Source organism: Silurus aristotelis, assembly GCF_946808225.1.
Source record: "Silurus aristotelis genome assembly, chromosome: 15".
NCBI classification, from domain to species: Eukaryota; Metazoa; Chordata; class Actinopteri; order Siluriformes; family Siluridae; genus Silurus; species Silurus aristotelis.
Window position 1 is genome coordinate 15393889 of NC_139588.1, and position 9189 is coordinate 15403077.

A 9189-nucleotide genomic window follows, 5' to 3' on the forward strand; every position below is an offset into this window, starting at 1 on the left:
CACCATGCGTACAGTGTTTAGAAATAAAATTTGCAAAATGTCTAAAAGCGCGTATTAACTACATATTTACGTTCAATTGTCACATTGTAGTGGTCGCGAAACGAACAGTGTGCACTGTACTGTTTTATGTTTTTACTCTCCTTCCTTAGTACACAAAATGGTACATTCCGGTCAGGTTCAAGTTGAAACTTCAAGGGCAGGTTAGACGTAAAGTCAGTGTTACGTAGTTAACGCGGTAGTTCTCTGAGCTAGACGAAGAATTGAGAGCATGTTGAGCAGAATCGGACATGTTTGCAGGTAATGCCAGACACTCAGAGTTGCAAAAGCCCTTAAAACATTGCTTTTTTTTTTTGCTCGGTATTGCGTGGTATGTATTTATGGGCACTACGACATAAGCAGTTAGCCTGGCTAGCAGACGCCAGTAAATGTTGGATGTTGGCTAGTCACGCTGTTGTTATGTCCCATAGCGCAGGTTCTTTTCAGAACTTTATTCCCTTATTTTTTATATCTCACTTAGTGTCAGTTGTTAAAAAAATAGATCTGTTCCCTCAGATCCAGATTAGCAGTCTCTGGCTGGACAAGTATTGCAGCATGTAGATTAGTTAACAGAGAGTCAAGTATCTGAGGTCATGGTGCACAGTTTGTTTATTTATTTATTTTTGAGGGTACTGTTTGCACATAGGGATCCACCTCTGATATGATCCTACTGGCATTCATCATCAACTGACATAAATGCAGCTTCAAGACAAGTTGCATTTTTGTATGCACAGCCTGTATTTTGGTGCTAAACATCACACAGGTTGGCTTCATGCAAGAAGAAAGTATGTCGGATTGTTCAAATGCAGCTTCGGTATTTTCTGCTGATACCCTGTAGATCCCTACACATTAGGGATCTGTTGATCCCATTCGCACACATTTAGGTTGTTATTTATACTCTGACTAATCATATACCAGTGTTTGCAGTTAGGATCTGCAATTTACATATTAATAGGCATATATAAATACATTTGGCATACTTTATTTGTGTGTATGTACAGTACCAGTCAAAAGTTCAGATGCACATTCTCCTTCAGTGTTTCTGTATATAATTTATTTTATCAACATTGTACGTAAATACAGAAGACATCCAAACTATGAAAGAACTCCTGGAATTATGTAGTAAACCAGACAAATGGTAAACAACCCAGAAAATTGTTTATATTTTAGATTTTTAGTAGCCACATTAGAAATTTTATAACAGCTTGGCACACTGATGGCATTCTCTCATCCAATTCAGCCAGTAGTCACCTGGAAATGGGTTTCATTTCAAAGATGTGCCTTGTTGAGTTAATTTGTAGTGTGAATTGCCTTCTTCTAAGATCATCAGTTGTCTTGTGCAGAGGAAGGGTGAGTATAGAGTCGATAGCCATATTAGTACTACTGTACAAATCCATATTATGGCAACGAACACTCAGTAAAGTAAAGGAAAAAAGACAGTCCGTTATTACTTTAATAAACGGAAGTTAGTCATTCAGAAAAATCGTAAGAAATTTAAAATGTATCTCTGAAATGCAGTCTCCGAAAAGCCATCAAATGCTATGCATAATACAATCTCTCATGAAGACCGTCAATCGAAAGAAAGACCAAGAGCTACCTCTGCTGCAGAGGATAAGTTTTTGAAAATTTCCAGCATCAGAAACTGTCGATTTACATAAATGTTTCTCTGAGTTTAAGTGGCAGACATGTTCCAACATCCACTGTTGAAAGGAGATTGTGCGAGTCAGGCCTTCATGGTCACACTGCAACAAAGAAACCATTACAACATGCAGAAGCAAGCCTGGGCCAACAAACACAAGGCATGGACATTACATCAGTAGAAAACTGTCTTTTGGTCTGATGAGTAGAAATTTGATTATTTTTGCTGCTGTGTCTTTGTTAGACATACAGAGGGTGAATGTAGAGTTCCTTCATGTGTGATTTCCACTGTAAAGCATGGAGGATTAGGGGTGTTGGTATAGAGGTGCTTTGCTGGTGACACTTTTGGTAACTTTGTCAGACTTGAGGGCTACCACTTATTTTGCAGTGATATGCCATCCCATTTGGTTTGCACTTAGTGGGACCATAATTCATTTTCTTATTTTCTACAGGATGATGACCTCAAACACATGTCTTGGTTATGTAAGAGCTATTTGTGCAGGAATGAGAGTGATTGAGTGTGGTGCATTAGATAACCTGGCCTTCACAATTACATGATCTAAATCGTTGGACCGGAGAGTGAAGGAAAAGCAGCCAACAAGCACTCAACACCTCTGAAAACTCCTCAAGATTGTAGGAAAACTATTCCAAGTTACTACCTTATAAGGCTGAGTGAGAGAATGCTAAGTGTGTGCAAAGCTGTCATCAAAGCAAAAAGTGGCTACTTTAAAGATTTGAAAGTATAAAACATATTCTGGGTTATTTACTGTAACATGTTTTTGTTTACTACATAATTCCATACGTGTTCGTTCATAGTTTGGACGTCTTAAGTATTAATGTATAATGTGAAAATAATAAAAATAAAGAAAAACATCCAAAACGTCCAAACTTCCGAACTCTTCGAGTCCCACAAACATTTCACCGCACAGTTGTCTGATATTTTTTGCACACAACAACAAAACCTAATATAAGAACACCAGATTTTAATCAAATTCCTTATTTTTTATCATTTTGTTTCTGTCCTGATGTTCATTGACTGTGTTAGGTGTGCTGCAGGCGTGAATCCCTTCCTGGGCATTTTGGCTTCCAGACAGAAGCACACACTTCCAGATCTGCCTTATGACTACGGTGCACTGGAACCTCACATTTCAGCTGAGATCATGCAGCTTCATCACAACAAGCACCATGCAACATATGTCAACAACCTTAACGCTACCGAAGAGAAATATCAAGAAGCTCTGGCCAAACGTAAATCAGTTTTGATCATATTTTAAAGGCTTTTTTTATTTTAGCTTCCGGTGCATTGTTTCCTTGATTTTGTTTTCTCTGGGTTAACAATTGTGTACAGGTGATGTAACAACACAAGTGGCACTTCAGGCAGCACTGAGGTTTAATGGTGGTGGTCATGTCAACCACAGCATCTTCTGGACAAACCTGTCTCCGAATGGTGGAGGAGAACCACAGGGTCAGAGAGGCTGTTCACTTTCTTTTGCACTTGTTCACTTTAGCAAGCTATTGTATAGCCATATATATCCATTATTAGTAAAGTAACTATTTTAAAAATGACCAAAAATGTTGATTTTCCCTTAGGAGACCTAATGAAGGCCATTAAGCAGGACTTTGGCTCATTCCAGAAGATGAAGGAGAAAATTACTTTTGCAACTGTGGCGGTTCAAGGATCAGGATGGGGGTGGCTGGGTTTCGATAAGGAGAATGGGAGACTGAGAATTGCAGCATGTGCAAACCAGGATCCTCTGCAAGGAACCACTGGTGAGAGTTCTGTGAAAAAAAAAGGAATGGGAAGAAAATTTCAAAGGATGATCATAATACTATATCTTCCTGTCAACAAATCATCTTCAAACAGCAGAACGACGAGCATATTACCGTTATTTGTATGTGGATTTAATGAGATACAGCTGCTATTGTGAAATAATTGGCACGCTCCATTTTGCATTAGTTGATGTTTTGTGCATGTTGCGTGGTGATCTAGAAATGATCCGGTCTACAAGTAATGTTCCCAGGCAGCAGCTCTCATTAAGTAGAATGACTTAACTGGTATAAGTAGCTAGAATTAAATTATAACATGCAGTTATCAGGGTGTTACAGCTTTCGAGGGCAACCTGGATGTAGTTAGCATCATTTTAACAATTTCTGCGGTATTTTCAGAAGAACTGTACAGCGCATTGAGAAATACGTTAACCTGTTTTCTACAGTTTGAATCCCTATTGAGAAATAAGCACAAAAAGACAGTCTTATTTATTTATTAATTTTTTTATTTTTCTATCTCTCCAGGTCTCATTCCACTGCTCGGCATCGATGTCTGGGAACATGCTTACTATCTCCAGTACAAAAACGTCAGACCCGACTATGTTAAAGCCATATGGAACATTATAAACTGGGAGAATGTTAGTGAGCGCTTTCTAGCCGCTAAGAAGTCAAACTAGCGCATCTCACTGGAGGATATCTCGCCACTTAATAATGTCAAGTTCCATAACCTTTAGTACAAGAGCAGAATGAATAGTTGGTCAGAATTTCTCAGACTTTCAACTCACTAAAGTGATCCAATATGTGTAATTAAACAATTATTTAAACTAACTTGGTAGTGTGTTTACTTCCTTTAAAACAGATCAAGTTCAAATGCAACATTAGTTTGGGATGGTTCGAAAGCTTTCATCACTTATGGCGTGCGTTCACAAAAGCTCAACATTTGGACTTAATCATCACTGCATGCCTCAGACATAATTATCACAAGGATTGGAAAATAGACCATTTTCTGTAAATGATGTCATACCTCTTGAGTTATGACCCATATGTAGACCTTTGTGATGTAATCATACTTAGTGATACTTGACTTCTGTAGTTGAAATGGATCGTTTTCTGGCACAAAGAATAGATCAATCAGGCTAAAAATTAATTTTGACAATTATATGATTATATATGTCAATATAATAATGGTTTAGCATTATTTAATGCTTATCTACCACGAGGGGGCGCTGTGTACAACTGTTTGCGTTCATCTCAGTTTTTCAATTGAAGTTTCGATCTTTAAAGAAAACGTACAACTAATTGTCTGCAGATAGGATACATACAGTTGTATCTCTGCTTAATATGTTTGTATTGTTAAAAAAAAAAAAAAACTATTGTATTTGTCAGATTTTTAGTGTTCCCCCGTTTACCACTGGATGGCAGTTAATACAGTATACTGTTGTCAATGTCTCAATAATTAAGTGAGAGAAAAGGAGGGTGAGGGAATGGGTGGAGGAGTTTTAGTCAACACTGCATTACTAATATGGTTCTTTTCTCGCTGTAGTTTTAAAAGAACTACGTTTAGATGTTTTATTGGAGTTAATAGAAAAATGATCAAATAACTTCCAGATGGTTGTTATAGAGTGTGCCAAGTCAGCCCTCCATCAACAATTAGAGCGTGTAAAGTGAAATCACATCTCTTCTTCCCATTTTTGTTCATTAATCCTACCATACTTTTGTTTTGCATCATGGCATACTGCACTTTGTGCCAGGTTTTTAGCTCTGTCTCTATTGCAAATGCGACTCCAGCACCAAAATCTTTGTGCAGAACTGCCACTGATTGGTTTAGACAGATTGTTTATTTGTGTGGGGCAGGACCTCTTCTGACTGTTTAGGAAACAACTACATCATGTTCAAATTTGGATTTAGGAGAAAACTGAGATTTTTTTAATTACATGATAGAAAATGGCTTAAGCGGGCAGCTTCAAAGAGACCCATTGTCTGTGGTACATATTCACTGGCATTATGGCCTTCCCACCTAGGAGCCTTTTCTTACTCCTGCGATTTCGGTTGTAATGTTCTACAGAAGCTCAGTGCCTAGATACCTTAGTATAACAGACTTGCCACAAAAAGGGAATGCAATAGGGCAAATTTAAGCCCTTGATTGTTTTAGCTATTATGTGTTATTATTTTCACAGCTCTGTAAAGCTATTTATTTCGGTTCTTTGAATTCTATCACACTCCTAAGTGCAACTTATTTTCAGTAAGTGCTTTATGTTCATTTACCCCTAGGGGCAATTTTGAATAGCCAATCCAGTTATACTGGCATATTTTTGGACAATTGGTGAAAACCAGAGAAAATATACACACAGGAAGAATGTACAAACCTCCACACAGGCAGTACATAAAAATCACACTGGGTCCCTGAAGCTATGCGGTAGGATTGTTATGTGCAGAGATATACAAAAAGACAGTAAATACTAAACTGTTTACCTCTATAATGTAAATTAGAGCATTTAGATGCATTCAGTATACATAATATTTTAAATATAATGGCACACTAGTCTCAGGGTTCTATACAGGTAAATGCTGGTTTTTGGGATATTTGCTTATATATCATTAGTGACCCCAGTGTTATCGGTACATGCCAACATATACATTCAAACATTTCCAAACAGACTAGAGAGAGAGAGAGAGAGAGAGAGAGCTTCAACAGTAGCATTTATCCTGTTTAAACCACTGACGTGCCTCAATGTAGCCCACTTTTCCATTATTCATTTCCCTATTATGTTTGCTACTGTTATTTTTGTTCGGTCATTCTTCTGTTTTTTAGTCTAGCATTCCCCCCTTTTTGGCCTTGTAAATAATTATGTTGGCCAATATTGTGTTCATGCTTTTTAACTTAATTTATTCTATACCTTTACTAGCACGTTAAATCATTCCACAGTTTTTTTTTGTTGTATTTAAAACTGGGGTAAACAAATTAAGCTATTCCTTTGTTTATGTGGATTTGTGCTTTTGGTCTTTAATGTGATGAAGAAGATAAAATCTTTAGGTTTTGTGCAAAAATAGACAGGTGTTTGTAGCCATTAAATATTCCCTCTCTTAAGACTAGAGTCCCAGTCCCAAATAACAGGAAACATAATACTGCCACCACCATGCTTTTCCACCAAAGTTTTAGCTTGATCTCATAAAAGTTGATACTGCCAAAAGTTTGCGGACACCTGATCATAAGTATAGTATTTGCTTTTTGAGCATTCCACATTTAGTCCCAATTTGCTCTTATAATTCCCTCCACTCTTTTGGGTGGTACACTAGAATTTGGAGTGTACTTGTGGAGATTTGTGCTCATTCAGACACAAGGGTTTTAGTAAAGTAATGTGCTTATGTAGGTAAGGAGGCCTGGGGTGCAGTCAGCATTCCAATTCATCCCAAAGGTGTTTAATAGGGTTGAGGGTCAGAGCTCTTTAGTAAAGCATATGCAAAGCATATCTTACTGGGGTTTGCTTTGTGCACAGGGGCATTGCCATGCTGGAACAGGTTTGGGTCTCCTAGTCCAGGTGAAGGGAAAATTTCATGCTGTATACAATTGTGTGCCTTCAGCTTTGCGATAACAGTTGGGGAAATAACCACATATGGCTTGGAAAATCAGGTGTCCCAATACTTTTGTCTATGTAGTGTGTAAAGAATTTGTTTGATTGATTGTTTTGTGAAATTGCCTACCTTATATTCCAGACAGACACTTGATGAATATGTAAATTTATTGACACATGCAATACTGTAATGATACTGTAGCTCTCTTGGCAGCCTATCTTGTTCTTTTGTCCTGATGAATATTGCAAATTCAAATTTTATTTGTCACATACACATTCATACAGAGTATGACATATAGTGAAATGCTTTTTGACTGTCCGACTTGTAAACATGATAAGAGACAATTGAAAGATAAAAATAAACAATGTATATATATATATATATATATATATATATATATATATATATATATATATATATATATATATATATATATATATATATATATATATATATCCAGTCCAGAGTTAGAGTTGTCCACAAGTGCAAGTAATGCAAATAAAAGTGAATAAATATAAATAATAGCTGTGCAGTGAACAAAGAGAGACAGAGTGAGAAGTCCAGGTGATACTTGCTCTTTTCAAGGAGCAGAAGCGCTTTCCTAAACGTAACTGAGAAAGTCTCAGATGGTACAGACGCTGCTGGGCCTTTTTCACCAGGGTGTCGATGTGGCAGGACCAACACAGGTCCTGTGTGATGTGAACACTTAGGTACATGAAACTGTCCACTCTCTCCACTGGAGTCCTGTTGATGTTTAGCAGACGGTTTGACCGCTCCTGCTTTTTGCTGAAGTCCACTATTAACTCCCTAGTCTTACTCTCCTGGCACCATCTCTCCAGTGTAAACCCTGTAGGTAGGCCGTCTCGTTGTTGTTGTAGATCAGGCCCACCACAACAGTGCCGTCAGCAAACTTGATGATGGTGGTGGAGTTAAATTGGTCACACAGTCATGTGTGTACAGTGAGTACAGCAGGGGGCTGAAAATACAATCCTGAGGAGCTCCAGTGGTGAGGGTGGATGAGATGTGTTTGCCCACCTGTACGGCTTGGGGTCTGTCTGTCAGGAAGTTGAAGATCCATTGACAGGACCTCCAAATTAGAAGTAAGTGTGGAGGGAATTATGGTGTTAAACACTGAACTGTAATCCACAAACAGCATTTTCGCTTAATTCCCTTTTCTGCAGTCTAGGTGGCTTATCGCTCTGTGGAGAAAATCAGCAATGGCGTCCTCAGTAGAGCAGTTCTAGTGGTAAGCGAACTGTAGTGGATCTAGTGTGTCCGGTAATGAAGCTTTGACCATTCTTTCAGGGCTACAGGGCGGTAATCGTTGAGGCAAGTGGGCTGGGGTTTCTTCGGGACATGATGGAACAACAGTCTGTTCCATGGAGAGGTTAAATATCTCAGTGAACATCGGTGCTAGTTGGTCAGCGCAGGCTTTCAAAACTCCTCCCATGATGCCATCTGGTCCTGCTGCCCTCCTGGTGTTCACTCTCCTGAATGCGCCCCTCACGTCATGCTTCGAGATGGTGAACGTGTGTACCTTTCCGGCTCTCACAGCGTGCATGCTATTTGTGCCGCTAGCGCAGTTATCTGCAGCCTCGAACGAGCGTAAAACGTGTTTAGATCGTCTGCCAGAGAAGCGTCTGCATAGATAGTGTTTTATTAAATTCCAATGTTTTGGAATGTTGAACTCTCTACTGATCAAGCCTGAGATCCTGTATATGTTTTGTAAGCTGTAAATTATGGTTTTAGCAGTTGGTTAATACCAACAAGATGTCAGCTAATCTTTATTTGTGTTAATCCTCCAGGCACCATCAATCTATTCATCATGCTAACCATTAAACCTTTTAACAGCCATGTTATTAGGAACACCTGTACAGCTACTCATTTACACAGTTATCCATGTAGCCAGTTACTGTATGTGGCAGCAGTACAATGTATTAAATTCATGCATGTCGAGATCTTTAATTAATGGGCACATTAAAATTATTAGTGACTTCTGAATTGAGACTTCTGGTGCCAGAAAGGCTGGTTTGAGTATTTCAGAAACTGCTGATCTACTTGGATTTTCTTGGAGTTTACACAGTAGCCTCAGATTCCTGCTATTAAATGCTGCAATTTCCATAAAATCTTTCAAGCAACCATTTAAAGGAATACTTTTTAAAACTTACAATAAAG

At 38.4% G+C, this 9189-nt stretch overlaps 1 protein-coding gene across 1 annotated transcript; it reads left to right on the forward strand.

Annotated features, from left to right (window-relative positions):
- The first annotated feature begins 153 nt into the window (after nucleotides 1-153).
- sod2 (superoxide dismutase 2, mitochondrial) lies at nucleotides 154-4269 on the forward strand. Its single transcript, XM_083561832.1, has 5 exons — nucleotides 154-297; nucleotides 2720-2922; nucleotides 3023-3139; nucleotides 3265-3444; nucleotides 3967-4269. Exons 1-5 carry the CDS (start codon nucleotides 269-271, stop codon nucleotides 4116-4118), a joined length of 681 nt encoding a protein of 226 aa, XP_083417958.1. The 5' UTR covers nucleotides 154-268; the 3' UTR covers nucleotides 4119-4269.
- Nucleotides 4270-9189: the final 4920 nt, after the last annotated feature.